The sequence below is a fragment of the Phocoena sinus genome, chromosome 14 (genome assembly GCF_008692025.1).
Source record: "Phocoena sinus isolate mPhoSin1 chromosome 14, mPhoSin1.pri, whole genome shotgun sequence".
In the NCBI taxonomy this organism is placed as follows: domain Eukaryota; kingdom Metazoa; phylum Chordata; class Mammalia; order Artiodactyla; family Phocoenidae; genus Phocoena; species Phocoena sinus.
The window spans coordinates 89651845-89670717 of NC_045776.1; the positions used below are offsets into that span (position 1 = coordinate 89651845).

Sequence of the window (18873 nt, forward strand, 5' to 3'; positions counted from 1 at the left end):
TATTCTGTTGGCCAAGAACAGGGGGGATGACTAATCTTGGCCATGGAGGCTGCCTGGGACAAAGAGTTTTGTAACTGGACACACTGCTACTCTAAGCAAAACTGAGGTACTATTAGTAAAGGAGAAGTAGGGAACATGTATTAGGTTAGCAACTAGCAGTATCTGCCACACTGGGCCAGAAAGTTGCTCTTAAGAAACCAAACAGGGACTTCCCTAGTGGCGCAGCGGTTAAGAATCCGCCTGCCAATGCAGGGGACATGGGTTCGAGCCCTGGTCCAGGAAGATCCCACATGCTGTGAAGCAACTAAGCCCGTGCACCACAACTACTGAGCCTGCACTCTAGAGCCTGTGAGCCACAACTACTGAAGCCTGCACACCTAGAGCCTGTGCTCCGCAACAAGAGAAGCCACTGCAATGAGAAGACCACACACTGCAACGAAGAGTGGCCCCTGCTTGCCGCAACTAGAGAAAGCCCGCGCGCAGCAACAAAAGACCCAACGCAGCCAAAAATAAATAATTTATATTTTTAAAAAAAGAGAAACCAAACAAGCAGTGTTGTATAGCTCAGATACTCTTAGCTCAAGTAACTTAGATATAAGTAAATAAAGAGGTAATTAAAACCAACCCACAAAGTCCTCCTTTCCTTCTGAGAGAATGGTGGAAGTATCCCTTCTTGCAGCAAACATCAGTCCTTCTATTTGTGCTCCAGATACCTCCATCCCCTTCTCAGGAACTTTATGGTACTGACTGTCCCTCTTCTTATGCCTGCACATTTAATCTCTCCATACTGGATACATCACATTAGGATTTAAACATTTTCTAGTTTTTCATTATTTAAAACGTATTTTCCCTTGACCAAATCTCTCTCCAGCTACTTCCCCATCTTTCTCCTACTATTCAAGCTTGTCTATATTTACTCTTTACTTCCTCGTCCTTTATTATGAAACTCATCCTAACCTACCACCAATCCTCAACATACCATTATCTCCACCTAAGGTCAACAATAACCTTCACGTTGCCATACGTTTGTTTTTGCAGACTTCATCTAATTTGACCTCATAGTAGCATTTAAAACAACCGATTATACCTTCCTTCTTCAAACACTAGTTTGTCTTGGTTTAGTAAAACTCCATTTCTACTTACTTTAAATATAGGAGGTCTCCATGGTCAGTGGTAGACATTTTCTTTTCACACCATCCATTTTCCCTATACAATCTGACTCACCTCCACACAACCCAGTACAGTCTATCTCCTGATGTTGCTAAAATTATATCTCTGTCCTAGACACCTCTATAGGTTCAGAACTACACATCAGCCCATTCATCTAGATATCTCACAACTCCATAAACAGGACTGAAACTGTGACTATTGCCTTTTTCTTCCATCATAGTTTCTTCCTTCCATATTTTGTTTCTTAATAAATTAGAGCTAATCTCATCAGTATCTCTAAAACCAAGTAGCAAAATCTCAAGGGCTTCATTCAGCATTTAAAATTGGTAACTTCCCCTCTACTTGAAGACTCTTTGGTTTTCTCATGCTGAAATGTTGGGATTTTCCTCCTGCTTCTCTGACACCTGCTTTCAGTGACCTCAGCTCCATCCTCTCTAGCCTAAGCACAAAAGTTCTATCAATATTCCTCTTCCATTCCTCTCTTTTCTATGTTCTTATCCAAATTTGTACACCCAACGTAAAATATTTAAGTCTACATATCTTGTGATCTTTTTCTTTTTTTTTTTTTTTTTTTTTTTTGCGGTACCCGGGCCTCTCACTATCGTGGCCTCTCCCGTTGTGGAGCACAGGCTCCGGACGCGCAGGCTCAGCGGCCATGGCTCACGGGCCCAGCCGCTCTGCGGCATGTGGGATCTTCCTGGACCGGGGCATGAACCCGTGTCCCCTGCATTGGCAGGCGGACTCTCAACCACTGCACCACCTGGGAAGCCCAATCTTTTTCTTTTTTAAAACGAGGTTACTGTATTGACTCTATTTACATACTGTTTTTAAAAAATCAATAAGCTTATTTTTCTCACATAAAAAGATGCACAGATATAAGCAGTGCAGTGCTGGTACAGTAATTTGAAGATATCTTTGGGAAACCAGGATCTCTTTGACACCATCCTTGTCATCCTCATGGTCACAAGATGGCTCATTCAGCTCCATGAATGCAAAATCCAAAGGGAGAAGACTGGGGAAGGCAGAAAGACAAAGTGCAAAAGGCAAAGAGAATACACTAGATAGGTCTGTCCCCAGTGATACTATCCACTCCCTACAGGGAGGGATGAACTGGATGTTCGATTGGCTACTAACAATACCTGTCACACCAGACCAGAAAGCAACTCTCAAGAAAATAACAATAAAGTAGTATCATATTGTCCACATACTTTGAAGATAATGCAATTAACTTAGAAATCCATAAGGTAACTGAAAACATATTTAAAATAACTCTAAACAGCTATGGATCTGAAAGTCATAAAGTCATAATAAATATTAGACAACAGAGTTAAAACAAAATAAATTATCATACACCAAATGTGTTATATAACTAAAGGGGCGTTTATAGGACTATTTATAGCCTTAAATGCTTATTTTAGAGAACAAAGACTGAAATAATGAGCTTGGAATCCACCTTAAGACACTGAAAAAGGCAACTCCATATTCTTAATAGTTACAAGGTTTCTCTCCCAGTATGAATTCTCTTGTGTATAGTAAGTGAAGAATTCTGACTGAAGGTTTTTCCACATTGAATACAGCCATAGGGTTTCTCTCCAGTGTGAGTTCTCACATGTCTCCTAAGGGAAGAGGAAACACTGAAGGTTTTCCTGCATTCCTTACATTCATAGGGTTTCTCCCCAGTATGAGTTCTCACATGCATTCTAAGAGATGAGAGACCACTAAAAACCTTCCCACAGTCAGTGCATTCATAAAGGTTCTCTCCAGTGTGTGTTTTCTTGTGAACTTTAAGGTGAGAGCTTGTGTTGAAGGCTTTTCCACAGTCATTGCATTCATAGAGTTTCTCCCCACTGTGTATTCTCTTGTGCACTATAAGGTAAGAACTTGTGCCAAAGGATTTTCCACAATGATTACACTCATAAGGTTTCTCTCCAGTGTGAGTTCTCACATGAACCTTAAGAGATGTTTTTTGACTAAAAGCTTTTCCACATTGATTACATTCATAGGGTTTCTCACCGGTGTGAGTTCTTATATGTCTCCTTAGGGTTGAGGAATCATTGAAGACTTTCCTACATTCTTTACATTCATATTGTTTCTCACCTATGTGACTCCTCTTGTGCGAAATAAGATTAGAAATCCTTTTGAGGGCTTTTCCATGCTGGTCATGTCCATGATTCCCTTCAGTAGGAGTTTGCTGCTGTTGCTTAAGGGATGAATGATGACAAAAGGTTTTGTTTTTATTACACTCATAGGAATTCTCCCCCATATGACAACTGTTGCATATAGGAAGCATATTATTATGTTTAAAGTGTATGCCATGTTCGGAGCATGTGTACTCTTTTTGTGCTGTTTGAGTTCTTTCAAGATGCCACAGAGCTCTGTCATAGTCATGACTTTCACAGACCCTCTCACTTACAGAGTTTTTTTCATAACTGTTTAGGATTGAATTATGCTTCCAACACTCAATATCTAAGTAACACTTATGGCAATGTTTACTGATGGAAACTCTCTTTGAAAAAACAAGTTTTGATCTGAGTTTAGAGTCCTCCTCTAATTCATGATAGTCATACAATCCCTCCTGAGATGCCGCCTTCTTTTGAGTAAATGTCACTTGCCTCAAAATCCCCTCTGGGATCTTGTGGTGTTTTCTGATTTTATGGCATTCCCAGTCTGCTCTTAATGTGGGAGACCAATCATCCATTGTGAATCTTATCATTTTCTTGCCACTAGATGATTTTCCCCCAAAAATATTCTGGTTAGAAGTTGATTCTTTGGTTTTCAGTTGAATCTCCCAGTCTAGACAGGTGCCTTGGGGAATTCTCCTTTTCACAGCTCTTATGTCTTCTTGACCCGACAGGGAGATCACAGGCTTGCATAACTGATATTCCACCAAGGTGAGATTCATATAGTTTTCCAACATTACGTCTCTGTACATACTTCTCTGAGCAGAGTCCAGCATCACCCACTCCTCCTGGGTGAACTCCACAGTCACATCCTCAAAGGACACTGGTCCCTGTAACCAGGTTGCTGGGAATCCAGGCACTATCCTTGCCCCCTCAGTACTTCTCACATAGAAACAGGCAGAGTCCTGTGTAGGCAGAGCCCATATTGGGCATAGGTCAATGGCTGCCATCTTGAGAGCCTGAATGTGACATCTGCCTGCACAATAGGGCTGAGAGAGCTGGATACTTCTTTTATTGTTTTTCTGATCCAATCAAGTCAGGGATGCATTTCACTGGGTGTCCTTCCTGTAGCCAAAGAGGCAGGTTCAGGTAAAAGAAGAAAGGTGAAAATAGGGTCCCATTGGAGGCAAGGTTAAAAAAAAATTGTAGACCCTCTCTTGTACCTTCCAGCAAGGTCTCACCTGCTTAAAATATTTATTGGGATTTGTACTGACACGCAATATAGTCATCCTTGGCCCTCTACTGTTATCTTGGTTATTCATACTGGCTTCTCCTGTAGACTACTACTCAGCTCTGGGTAGAAAAAGCATGCATTATTTTAAAATACTAAAGTCAAAGAACCAGTTTAAAAAGGCATAGTTGTTTGAATTTCATGCATACTCTGCTACTTTTTAGTGTAGTTTTTAGAATAAAGAATTTTTTCCTGCTAATTACAACTGTTTTAGGTAAATTTATTTGTTGTATATGTAACTTGGTATTTACCCAAATAACCTCACATATAATTAATAGGACTGATGATTTGGCTGCTACCCTACTTAGAAATTTTATTGGAGTTGTTAAAAGTAAATATGTGACTTTGAAACAAACGTTCATTTGATTACCTGCAATTTAAACTCTATCCTCAAAGTCTGTATTCCTTATGATGATTCATTCTATCTAAAACTTGAATGGGATCAACAAAGAGGCATGAGCTATGTTCTAAGCTTTGAGACTGAGGCCTTTACAATTTTAGATGGTATAATACTTTCCTGAATAATTTTCATAATGGCCTTAATATAAATATCAAAACAACTGACACAGTGTGAAGCAAAAGAGGTATGCTTGGAGACTTTAAGGACCACAACAAATCACGCAATAATGTATTACGCTAATATTTTTACAGATCTCAATTTTTTAAGATTAGTTGATACCTTCAAATATAAGACTTCTATCTCAGTATTATACTTCAGTAGAGTTCAGGTTTAATGGACAAAATTAGAGAAATGGCATTTTTATTTAGACAAAGATCTTCAACAGGTAGATTTTATGCCCCTAATCCAGAAATGTATATAAGCCTGTCACTTTAGTGTAAATCAGATGGAAATATTTGTCTGATTTGTCCACTGCATGTATTCTGAATACCTAGAACACTCTCCAGCACATGGCAGACACCCAAAAAATGTTTGTTGAATAAACTGAATGAATCTATGGCAATTAAGGTTTTGTGGAAGAAGTATTTTTTTCACATCTATCCTCTACTTATAGAAAACAAAACCCCACAAAATCAGAAAGTTAGGCTTCCTCTTCAAAAAGAACATTAGTTTGCCTTCTGGTTAAAATTGTTAAGCTGAGAATTGTACTCTGGGTTCATTTCTTCATTCCCCATACTTTTATTTCTTTCTTAGTTACAGAACTAATAAAAAAACTAAACAACTTTACCAAACAACAGGAAAATATATCTGAATAAATGGAGAGATTCACCATTTTAATACCATTCAGTATTAAAAGATTTCAATTTTTCTCAAACTAGAATTGCATTGGGATTTTCATTAAATTCATTCCTTCATGTTCAATAGGAACTTCTTGAAACATGACAATTTGTTTTGTAAGTTTTATAGAAAAATTAAGACATGAATAACAAGGCAGTTATTAAAGTAATGCTTTGCTCTACTATATTACTACAAAATGCATTACAAATCTCTATTAACTTAAACAGAATGACAATAGGGCAAAAAGAGAAAATAAAACAGAATAACTGGGCTTCCCTGGTGGCGCAGTGGTTGAGAGTCCGCCTGCCGATGCAGGGGACGCGGGTTCGTGCCCTGGTCCGGGAGGATCCCACGTGCCGCGGAGTGGCTGGCCCGTGGGCCATGGCTGCTGAGCCTGCGCGTCCGGAGCCTGTGCTCCGCAAACAGTGAGAGGCCCGCATAGCGCAAAAAAAAAAAAAAAAAAAAAAAAAAAACAGAATAACTTCAGGTACTTCCCTGGTGGCACAGTGGTTAAGATTCCACACTCCCAGTGCAGGGGGCCTTGATTCGATCCCTGGTCAGGGAGCCAGATCCCACATGCATGCCGCAACTAAGAGTTCACATGCCACAACTAAAGAGCCCACATGCCACAACAAAGGAGTCAGCAAGCCACAACTAAGACCCAGTGCAAACAAACAAAAAAACCAGAATAACTTCAGAAACAGATTCATGTGTAGGTAGACATTTAGTGCAAGATAAAGGCAGAACTATTAATCAGCGGGGGAAAGGATAAACTAGTCATTAAATGGCATCAGGACAAATGACTGTTACGGAAAAGCATAAATCCTACTTCACACACTCACATTCCCACGTGGATGAAAGACATAAATATGTACCTGATAGGAATTCTAGAAGAGGAAGATAGAGAGAATACAAAAAAAAAAAAATTAGAGAAAATGGTTGTTTTTATCCAAAGCTGAAAGATAGAAGTCCTTGATCTGCAAGTGTATACACCACATGCCACACTGAATAAATGTTTTAAATCCACCAGATACACGAGCAAAAGCTGCAGAATACCAGGGATAATGAGTAAATATTTAAAGTTAGTGGAAAGAAAAGGCAAATTACCTACAAAGGAATACCAATTATACTGACTACAGACTTCTAAGCTACAACGATACAGGCCAGAAGACCACACAGTAATATATTCAAAGTACTAAAGGAAAACAATATAAACGCAGAAGTCAATAGTGTGCTAAAGAGTGAGAGCAATAAAAAGACACTGACATATTTCAAAGTAACAATAGCATCCTCAAAAGATGGTCATAATAAGAGAAATGCAAACTGAAACACTGAGACATAATCTAAGGCACACCTTAAATTAAAAGAGGCCTAAACTTGCATAAGCCTTATTTGGACCATGATTTAAAGAAATTGTTTTAAAAAAATAGCTTTGTTGAAATAATAGAAAAATTTGAACACTATCTATATATTTGATATTAAGGAATTAATCCTAATTTTGTAGGTGTGATAATGATATCCTGGTTATGACTTTTAAAGGAGTACTTATCATTCAGAAATAAATTCTGAAATATTTACAAATAATGAATGATGTCCTAGATTTACTTCAACATACAGTGACAGGTACAAATGTGGTCATTATACTATTCTGATTTTCTATGTTTTGAAACTTTCATAATATAAATTTTAAAATCACCAGAGAGATATTTCATTTGTAAAACATGATGTTTTAGGATGTTACAGTTTTTTAAATCACAAAATGAGAGTCCTTAGGAAATTTTAGAAAATTTTTTAAATTATTTATTTTTTGGCTGTGTTGGGTCTCCGTTGCTGCGTGCAGGCTTTCTCTAGTTGTGGTGAGTGGGGGCTACTCTTCGTTGCAGTGCGCGGGCTTCTATTACGGTGGCTTTTCTTGTTGTGGAGCACGGGCTCTAGGTGTGTGGGCTCCAGTCGTTGTGACACACGGGCTTAGTTGCTCCACGGTACGTGGGATTTTCCCGGACTAGGGATCGAACCCATGCCCCCTGCATTGGCAGGAGGATTCTTAACTACTGTGCCACCAGGGAAGTCCCAGAAATTTAAAATTTTAATAACAAAAACCAAAAAAGGTTGAAGGTTTAAGGATAAAGAACTTTTCCAGAAAGCTGACCTTCCCTCCCAAAAAAAAGATAAGCAATGAGACAGAAAGGATAAGAAAACTATATGAACAATTTCAAAGGTTCAACACCAGATTATTCAGAGCTCAAGAAAGAAAAGAGAAAATGGGAAGACGACAGAATCAAACACAGAGAAAATTCTTACAAATAACACTATCCAGGGACTGATCCATCAAATGGGTAATTTCTTAAAAAGACTGGGAATAAACATAACATCATGAAAAATTTGAAAACCAAAGATAAACTGATGAATGTAAAGGTTTCAATGATGATAAACAGGTTACATACAAAAGAACAATGGAATAGGATTTCTCAACAGTAACACTGCTCCATTTTCTACCTAGCTCTGCCAGCTTTCAAAGTTCTGAGGGAAAATAATTTCCTATCCAGGAAATTATACTAGTCCACAGTACCATGCAAATATGAGGACAAAGTAAAATAATTTCTAGTCATACACAACCTTAATATACACCCCTTTTCGGAAAGATAATAAGGTTATCATCCATTAAAAAGGGAAAATAGAAGTTTCCAGGAAACAGGAGGTCCAACACAGAGATGAGACGAGGGAATTGGTGAGGATAAAGGGAAGTCCCAACATGCCAGTGTGCTGCAGCCTAGGGAATAACTGATCAGTCTACACTGCAGCATGATGGAGGGCTCCTGGGGATGTGTGTTCAGGAAAAGAGAAAAATGATTAGATTGTGTGACAGGTTTGATCTTGAGGAAAATGGAATTGAGAGACATTTTACATAGGTTTAGGGAAAACAAAGCAAATAAATAAAAAGGCAATTATTCAAAACAGGAAAAGTAAAATGTATACAAGAAAGGAACTTATTACGGCTCAGCAATAGAGAATACTTACATAGTCATCACAATGGAAACACTGAACATGAATTTAGCCAAAATTTTTGAGAGGAACTACATTACAATACTTGCAACATAACCACATTGATTTAAGGATGTAGGAAGGCAGGCAGGTATAATAGTCAAGATTCTTATTTAACACCTAAGAAACTAAAAAACGTCTCAAATTGATTAACTCCTTAAAAATTTTAAACTGGTTGCCACCATGAAATTAATAAACGGAAACATGAATTAAATAGAGTTGGGAGACCAGAATGGGGAGCTCTCACGTCCTGTGATCATAGAAGAGCCCAACAGGAAGAAGACAGACTCCTCTTCTTTCCTGGCGAGGACTCAGCCAATGAAAAGCCACAGACTGATTGTTTACTATCATCCTCCCAACTTCCTTTTTCCTCTCTATGAAAGCGCTCTTCTTCCCTTGCTGTGGGGGATTTCCATGGTAGCTGACCTTGAATTGAAATTCTCTGCTGATCCCCCAAAAGCCATTTTTGCTGGAGAAATACATGGCAGTCTATTTATTTCAGGTCAACACTACAGAGAAGAAACACTCCTGTTTTTATTATGAGGCTTTTAATATCTAAGACTTTTAAAAATGTATGTACACATTTTTCAAAAAGTAAATAAGTTACAGAGAAAGTAAATAAAGCAATCAAATCAAGTAGAAAAATAGCAAAAAGGAAAGGAAAATTTAAAAATAGAGAGCAGGGCTTCTCTGGTGGCACAGTGGTTGAGAGTTCGCCTGCCGATGCAGGGGACACGGGATCGTGCCCCGGAGCGGGAAGATCCCACATGCGGCGGAGCGGCTGGGCCCGTGAGCCATGGCCGCTGAGCCTGCGCTCCGCAACGGGACAGGCCACAACAGTGAGAGGCCCGCGTACCGCAAACAAAAAAAAAAAAAAGAGAGAGCAAATGTTACTGTAATTGAAAACCAAAAACAAGGAACATAAGACAAAACCAAAACACAGCACAGATTACCAAAACAACCCAAATCTGCTTCTTTGAAAAGATTAATGCAGATGTATATCTTGCAGAGCCAATCAAGAAAAAAGATGGCCCTAATAACTATTAAACTCAAAAAAGAAAAGAATAGCTACAATTAGAGCAGTGATTTTAAAATATCACTAACAAACAGCAATTTAAAGAATCACCAGAAGGGAATTCCCTGGTGGTCCAGTGGTTAAGATTCTGCGCTTCCACTGCAGGGCGCATGGGTTCAATCCCTGGTCGGGGAACTAAGTTCCCACATGCTGCACAGCGAGGCCAAAAAAAGCAAAAACAAAAACAAAACACCAAAAAAAAAAAAAAAAACTAAAATAGAATAGTATGAACAACTTTATGTCAACAAACTTGAAAACTTAGATGAGATGAACAATTTTCTAGAAAAACATGTGCCCCAAATTGACTCAATTAAGAACTACAAACTGAAATTAATCACTACCATTTAAAATGGAATCAGAAGTCAAATATCCACCCCAAAAGATTTTGAGCCCAAAACTTTCAAGGGAAAAATTATTTTACCAGGTAGAAGAAAAAAAGTTATGCTTCCCGAAGCATAGACTTGTAAAATCTTGCAAGGATAGTACAAAGAAATATTAAGGTGCAATCTTAAGTCTGAACACTGAAAAAGTCCTAAGTAAAATATTAGTAAATTGAGTATGGCAGCGTATTAAAGTAATAATACAATGTCATATTCAAGCAAGGTTTAAGCAGGAACGCAGGATGGTTAAAAAGCAGAAAAACTATTACTGTTATCATAATGTCATGCTATAATGAACACTCTTGTATCCATCACTCTATTTTGAAGCGGATCTGGGACTGATGTATTAAGGTTAGCCTTAGAGAAATGATATCTCGTTACTGTGATGCAGTCCATTAATAGATTAAGGGGTGCAGACCAAGAATGTCGCCTGCCATATCAGTAAAGGATGTTGTGGCCTTCAAGCCACCAGCCACTGCAGCCACTCCGGACTGTGCACCCCGAGGGGATTCAGGATGCAGAAAAGCAGAATATGGCCCTAGATAGTTAAGATGTGTATCAAAGGAATGATTTCAATGAGCCCAGACTCTTGCATCTTCCCACACATAGAAAAGTGCTAAACTCATTAATCTGAGAGGCCTGGTTCTCTTTAATGAACAGTCATCTCTTGATGTTCTGACCACCTGGTCTTTGCTGCAAAAAGTCCTGTATATCCTGGCTCCCCCATTATGGTTTCAGAGCTGTCCCTCAGAGCTATTCAGAAAGTCCACTGAATAAAACACAATTCTCAACTTTCAGGTTGTGTATTTTTTTCAGTCGACAGTTTTGGCAAACAACGAAGGGACCCAGAGCTGACTTCGCTCCTTCGCATGAACTCTGCAATGAACCAGAGCCTTGGTAGAGGCCTCCTGCATCCGTCTGCCTCCTCAGAGAGTTCAGATGAATTTGGGTGAGTCTCTCCTGGTTCTTGGATCTCCCAACTATTGGTTGATGATCCTGTGTTTTATTTGGTGGTGTATAACAGGTGCTTGGCTCCCCAGGTGACAGATTCTGGGAAAAAGAACCCCCTCACAACAGTTGAAAGACACTGAGCGGTCTGGGCTGAGTGGTTAGGTAGGAGGCTGACCTGGCATTCTTCATCAAATGGCTATCTTAACAAGAATTTGTCGGGATAAAAGTGAAAATATTACATGAGAGCTTTCAGCACTGAAGAAGGGAATCTCATGGCCAGTAATGGCTTTTTCTTAGGCAACTGAGAAACTTGCAGGAGTGGTAAAGGCAAGTCCTCATACTGTGCAGCCATCCCTATAAGGAAGCCCACTCAATTTAACTTAAAAAAACTTGCTCTGCTTGGGACACAAATAAGAACTGGCCACTCTGTGATCCAAGCACCCACGATGGTCTTATACTACCAGAGGGAGAACCTAGACACATAAGACGAGCTGAAAAGACTCTAGGGTAAAAACCTAGAGAAGTCAAGCTCACAAGCAGCACACTGGGCCACCATGCAATTTCACTAGTAAATTTTATCCCCAACGAATTCAACTTTAAAATCGGAAATAGATTCTCTCAGATAAACTAGGGGCATCAGAAAGCCAACCTCCGACCAACACCCCAGCCAGATGCATGTACGCATAGAGCTCATACTTGCAAGGATCTACTTAATTGGGAATTAAAGGAAATCCCACCCTGAAAATGACTAAGATGGGGCTCTTTTACTGCATACACAGTTAAGTTAGAGAAAGCTAGCTTGATAAAACATCTTTTCAGAATTCTGATCTTAAAGAAACAAAAGCCCTTCTAGGGGGAACTTGCATTTCTCTTCCTGTGCCTTTGAAATGTAAATGTTCTACCTGATCTCCTTGGGTATTGTGTGTGTGTGTGTGTGTGTGTGTGTGTGGTTTGAGAACTTGGTCTCTGCCATCCAAAAGGTACACATACTGTGTACATTTGGACGCAATCGAATAGACTGGGATTCTGAGCAGTCATTTGTCTGACTATACCAATTTGCAGGGGCTTTTTGCCACCTTAACCTTCACTGTGTCAGCCTGTACAACGAAGGCCTTTACTTTCTTAAACTATTTTTGGGAGTAAACTTTCTGGGTCTTGTTTAGGTGGCATCCTTTGCACTGTCTTGTGGGGAAGCCTCTTGCATCTTATTGGTTTGAGTCACTATTACGATATATCTCATTAATGGCCAGATGATGGATCCTTCAAATGGGAGAAACTTCTAAATTGGTAAATTTTTAGAGAGCATTCATTATAAACAGCTGTTTTGTTGGTACCTATGGGAGGGAAAACACATTAAACAGTGGAAAAAAATATATATAATGGTTAATCTAAGAACTCCTTTAATTTAAAACAAACAAAAAACTGGCTTGGGAAGTCTTATTTGTGGTCTATGTTTCCCCTCAATGGGTCTTACAGATGCTAATAAAAACATTAGAATAATTAACGTTAATTAGGTTAACAGGGAAATTAAAAAAAAACTGAAGGGAAAGTCTAGAGATTTTTTCCCAACAAGGTGGAAATTTTAAAGTGACTCATCTCCAAAAGATAAAGAAATCTCTAGATGGTTATTAAGAAATGGGATAAATAAAACAGATGTTAATAGGATTAAAACAAAAGGTTTTGGTACAATACTACCTAAGGTTGGATGGGCCAAAGGGACCCATACAAGTCCACCCTATTTACCCGAGTTAAAATATATATGTTTAAAGGGCTAAGCCATCCCTGGTGGCGCAGTGGTTAAGAATCTGCCTGACAGTGCAGGAGACATGGGTTTGAACCCTGGTCCAGGAAGATCCCACATGCCATGGAGCAACTAAGCCCATGTGCCACAACTACTGAGCTTGTGCTCTAGAACCCGGAAGCCACAACTACTGAGCCCGTGTGCCACAACTACTGAAGCCTGTGTGCCTAGAGCCCATGCTCTGCAACAAGAGAAGCCACCGCAGTGAGAAGCCCGTGCACCTCAACGAAGAGTAGCCCCCGCTCGCCGCGACTAGAGAAAAGCCTGTGCACAGCAACGAAGACCCAGTGCAGCCAAAAACAAATAAATTAATTTAAAAACTTTTGTTTAAAAAAATAAAATAAAGGGGTGGAAGAAAATTACACTGAGATAGCTGACCAACAATTACTTGGGGCAACAGTTAGGCCAATTAATCAAGTTAGAAGATTAACAAAAGGGCCTGAGTCCCTTGGTTCAACCCCTCACTGGGGACCCCAGAGCATTTTATACAAAATAGATAAAATGGTTGAGGGATAAATGAAAGGAAAGTTTCTAGGACTCCTTATAAGACCAAGACTTGTTGATAGGAGTCCTTTAATGTTGGTAACCAATGAGTAATGCTTCCCCTGCTTGGTATTGGTATTATAAGACAAAGCATGTAGATGTGCCCCTCAGGAAATATTAATTAAACATACAAAAGGAGGGCTTCCCTAGTGGCGCAGTGGTTAAGAATCAACCTGCCAATGCAGGGGACACAGCTTCGAGCTCTGGTCCAGGAAGATCCCAAATGCCGCGGAGCAACTAAGCCTGTGCGCCACAACTACTGAGCTCATGTGCCACAATTATTGAAGCCCATGCGCCTAGAGCCCGTGCTCCGCAGCAAGAGAAGCCACCATGATGAGAAGCCCGCGCACCGCAACCAAGAGTAGCCCCCACTCACCGCAACTGGAGAAAGCCCGCACACAGCAATGAAGACCCAACGTAGCCAAAAATAAATAAAATTAAATCTTAAAAAAACCCAACATACAAAAAGAAACCAATAGAGCCGTACAATATAAAGTAAAATCTGGGAACAGTATTCAGGGGCTAATAAAACTAATAGCCGAGATTTTGCTCTGGGTCTTATCTGTGCAATCATTAAAAGGGCCTTTGTTGAATGCCTTATACAAGCCTTTGAAGATATGATAAACTGAACCCTAAACTTCTGGTACATAGAACTCTTAATTTTCAGTTTAGTTGGAAATCTTCTCACTGATATTAAAAAGCAAATTAAAGAAAATATAGTTGGGCAAATCAATCTTTTAATATCGTTTAACTGACAAACCAGTTTTTTTGAGAATTAAAAGCAGCTGTCTTTGTCTTGCAAATCTCTACAAATCAGAAATGTAAACACAGCCCACAGTGACCTGAGACTGAGCCCAATTAGCTCACTCTGGTAAAACCTGAAACAAGTGAACAAACAAAACAGAAGAATGGCCTTTTTAAACTCAAACCACTGGAAAGGCTCCCTCACCCAAAATCTAATTCATAGCCTACTTAAGGAGAAATAGAAAATTTTTTTAAAAAATAAATTTATTTATTTATTTATTTTTGGCTGCATTGGGTCTTCATTGCTGCACGCAGGCTTTCTCTAGTTGCGGCGAGCAGGGACTACTGTTCGTTGCGGTGCGCGGGCTTCTCATTGCGGTGGCTTCTCTTGTTGTGGAGCATGGGCTCTACGCATGCAGCCTTCAGTAGTTGTGGCGTATGGGCTCAGTAGCTGCGGTGTGTGGGCTCTAGGGCACACGGGCTTCAATAGTTGTGGCACACGGGCTCAGTGGTTGTGGTGCACGGGCTTAGTTGCTCTGCGGTATGTGGGATCTTCCCGGATCAGGGATCGAACCTGTGTCCCCTTCACTGGCAGGCAGATTCTTAACCACTACGCCATGAGGGAAGTCCCAGACATGTCGTATTTTTATTGTACTTGCTTTACCGAAGGTCAGTGTGTTCACGTTATTTCTGTTGCAGTTTGTCGGCAAAAAATTAACTTGGTATGATGATATTTTCATAACTTATAAAATGAGATAAGAGTTTTCAGGTGAACTCTTTAGGAATAATTATGTGTTGGGTACGTCTATCTAAAATAGGTTCTCCAGGGACTTCCCTGGCCGTCCAGTGGTTAAGACTTCACCTTCCAATGCAGGGGGTGTGGGTTCGATCCCTGGTCCGGGAGCTAAGATCCCACATGCCTCATGGCCAAAAAACCAAAACATAAATCAGAAGCAATATTGTAACAAATTCAATAAAGAGTTTTAAAATGGTCCACATCAAAAAAAATTCTTTAAAAAAATAGGTTCTCTAGATTTTTGGTAACTTGAGTTTTGCTAAGTTAAGTTAAATGATGGGAATTCATTGAACATCCAGGTCATTTCAAATAAGATAAAATACTGGAACATTAATTGCTAAACAGGTCTAAATTTATCTCCTTTTGTCCCCTTACAAGAGGGAAACTAAAGATGTGTGGGTTTATTAGACACACGTCTTGCACCACAATGAAGAAAGAAGTCAGAAGGTGTATGTTACTAGGGGTTATGGAATATTCCTAAGTTTGCCAACCAGGAAATGCTCGTATGACAAACAGTTCACAACTACTTGCTGCTTGTCAGTTTTCACTAGCGATTAAGGTTTTAAGGGTTAAAACTGTAATATGTAATTAAAGCTACTAAAAATATTAAGGGAAATATTTTAATGTGCAAGGAAGGTAGGATACATGTTTTCAGTAAAAGAAGGTATGCAGAATAGAAGTGAATTTGTTGGGAAAATAAGGGTGATTTTTGTCCTAGAGCTGGTTATTTCCAGATTAAAAATAAGGGACAAACTAATAATGGATACAGAAAGTTTTGTAAGTTTGTAGAAAGGGAGCCCTGAAAAAGTAGTTTTGTACATGGTTAGGATTGGATTAAATTTAATTAGGTAAATGGATTTTGTTATTAAAAGTAGGCTGGTGCAAGATTTGATTTGGTTCCTCTCTGTTAAGAGAACAAAGTTTTCTTGCAATAGTGCTTTTGGTAACACATTGCGTGAATTTCTTTGCCTTTAAGTGATCTTTATTTGTTTTTGAAATCTTTTGTCACTTTGGTTAAATGAATAAGTATTGTTTCACAGTGTCCTATGATCCTATTTGACCAAGTGCTTTGAAACCTTTTTGATATTTTTGACAAACTTCCCAAATATCATATTCTAACTAAAGTTCTTTTGACCTTCAGCCAACTCTGGGATGCTTCAATGGAGCCCTGAGACATCTCAGAGAGGAATATTAAACTAATTAGTCTTATCTGGTATGTTAAATTACTTGAGAAACATTGTCAAGTGTTTGGAGATAAACCTTAAGTTATATTGTATGGATACATGTCAGTAATATAGATATTCCAAAATTTATACGGAATTCCTAAAAAATGTGATCTGTCCTTGTATAATGTTATCAGTCATAATTCTAGTTATTATCTTAAAATGTTGTATGTCACAGAAATATCCAAGTTTCTTGTCAACTGCCTTGGAATCAGATCTTTGACCATGTCATTGCAAGTCTTTTGTCATTTATAGACAATCATTATTTTACACTGATGCTTTTATAAAATGAAGATCTTCAAGAAGATTCATAAAAAGGATTTTTGACAAATACAAATTTTAAATCATAACACTGAAATGGGTAAGAAATTACAAAACTCTAATGGAAAACCTGATGACTTCATCCAGAATAACAGGAATTAATTACATGGGACTGAATGACTGATAACTATGTTTCATAATTTTATGACATTTTAATGAAATATACTGGCTTTTAATCTTCGTTTTCCAGAAAAAACTTTCCTCCTATGCTATGCCCTACAAGTTGATAAGTATGCCTTTGTAAACAAAGATGAAACATTTATCTTTTTCTTTCTACCTGATCCTTCCAGATTTTGGCTTCTCCAGCTGGCTGCACTGTGGACTTGATGGCCTACTGTGACTAGATTACAACTAGTTATACTAGTCATTATTTTAATTTGCTCTCTCTCGTTTTCAAATTATTTGTACCTTGTGTCTCTCTCCGCTACACTATAACTTTATTAATGTTACCAGCTGTCATATTCTGTCTGTTTTCTAAGATTGTTGGCTCTTGAATTACCCAATGTGTTAGCAGGCCTCCAACAAAATTAATGATGTCCCAAGAAGTTAACCATATACTTAACTCTACATAGAATAATTGTTAATAGTACAACTCTAAATACGGTTAGAAGCAACAAGGGAAAACATCTACTGGATCATAAAAACTAGTAAGACAAGCGATCCAGAGAATTTTAGATTCTCAACAGGGCCTAATCCAACAAACAAACAAAAAACAAACACAAAAAACCCAGCGCATCGTATGGCCTGTCAACAGAAACTTTGCCTGATCTAGGAATAAGCCTTCCTAGTGCCATGTGACAAAACTGGTCATGGGCACTTCCCTGGTGGTCCAGTGGTTAAGACTCCGCGCTTCCACTGCATAGAGCAAGGGTTCAATCCCTGGTTGGGGAACTAAGATCCCGTATGCTGCAGCGCAGCCAAAAAAACCCCCCAAACCAAAAACTTGTCATGAAATGCCTCCCAAATATTAGCCAAATTTATGACCAAGAGGAGGCACTGTGGAAGAAGAATGTCACCTGCCACATCAGCAAACAAAGGATGTTTGCAGCCTTCAAGTCATCAGCCACTGCAGCCTTCCTGACTACACCCTGAGGGGATTCAGGGTGGAGACAGGCAGGATACTGGCCCAGGAGAGTTAAGATCCTTATCAAAGGAATGACTTCAGTGAGCCCAGACTCTTGCATCTTCCCACACACAGAAAAGTGCTAAGGTCATTAAATTGAGGTGTTTGGTTCTCTTTAATTGACAGAAATCTTCCGAGGTTCTGATTACCTGGCTTCTGTTGCAAGCCTCCTGTATACCCTGCTCCCCCTTTACCTCTGGGGAGCGTTCCCTCAGAGCTCTGGGAGAGGCTGAGCCCGGGCTACGGCCTCAGAAAGTACGCACAACGTAATGGAATCGTCAACTTCTGGGTTGTGCTTTTTTTTTTTTCAATTGACCGGGGTTAAGACAGATGCAAGAACAGGTCCTGGATAAAGTAAGACGTACAAGCAGGACATCCCTCCTCTCACTCACGGGGTAGAGTCAGATTCCCTACCTGCGCCTGGCCTGCTCACCCCCCGGCGCCCGCTCCGCCCCAGGGAACCCACGCCCCAGGAACACAGCCCGCCCCCGCCCCCGCCCGCTAACCCCCACCCCCAGCTGGGGAGAACTCCGAGGAGGACCCACCGCTCGGGTGCACGCTCCCCTCGCCCTCCCCCCTCCCGCGTCTCCTCAACGTCCGCGCGCCTGCGCGCTCACCTGTCCTCGGGGTGCCTGCCTCTCGCGTGGGAACGACCGGGCTGCAGCGGGAAGGGAGGCGAGAGCGCGCGGAGCAGGCGGTGGCACCGAGGGCCCTCAGCTGGGAGGCGAAGAGCAAAGCCGCGCGCTCCCCAGGCCCGCGGAGCCAGGGCCGGGACTCCACTTCCCAGGAGCCTCCGCGCCGCCCCGCGGAGCGATTCTGGGCTTTGCGTCCGGCTGCGCTTCTCGGCGGTCGTGAGTGGACGTGGAGCGCGTGCGCGTGCGCGAGGGCCCGGGGCGCGGCGTGGGCTGTGGGGGCCGGGTGGGCGCAGGAGGCCGGGCGGGGACCGAGCTGCCGCCGCCCGCCCTGCGGACCCGCGCGGGACGCGGAGGCCCGGATGTGGGCGCGCTCGCCGAGCCGCTGCCTTTGTGACGGTGCCGCCCCGCCGGCGACGCTCCC

The 18873-nt window shown here is 40.6% G+C and overlaps 2 protein-coding genes across 2 annotated transcripts in view; one reads left to right on the top strand and one right to left on the bottom strand.

Annotated features, from left to right (window-relative positions):
* Positions 1-16414, top strand: part of ZNF140 (zinc finger protein 140) — a 39292-nt gene extending 22878 nt beyond the window's left edge. The window contains exons 5-6 of the mRNA XM_032603520.1: positions 11132-11264; positions 16292-16414. Coding sequence (XP_032459411.1) covers positions 11132-11264; positions 16292-16322 — 164 coding nt within the window. The 3' untranslated portion in view covers positions 16323-16414. The remainder of the gene's footprint in view (positions 1-11131; positions 11265-16291) is intronic.
* ZNF891 (zinc finger protein 891) lies at positions 1939-18722 on the bottom strand. Its single transcript, XM_032603515.1, has 2 exons — positions 18435-18722; positions 1939-4415 (listed from the first exon to the last, which is right to left on the bottom strand). Exon 2 carries the CDS (start codon positions 4298-4300, stop codon positions 2663-2665), a length of 1638 nt encoding a protein of 545 aa, XP_032459406.1. The 5' UTR covers positions 4301-4415; positions 18435-18722; the 3' UTR covers positions 1939-2662.
* Positions 18723-18873: the final 151 nt, after the last annotated feature.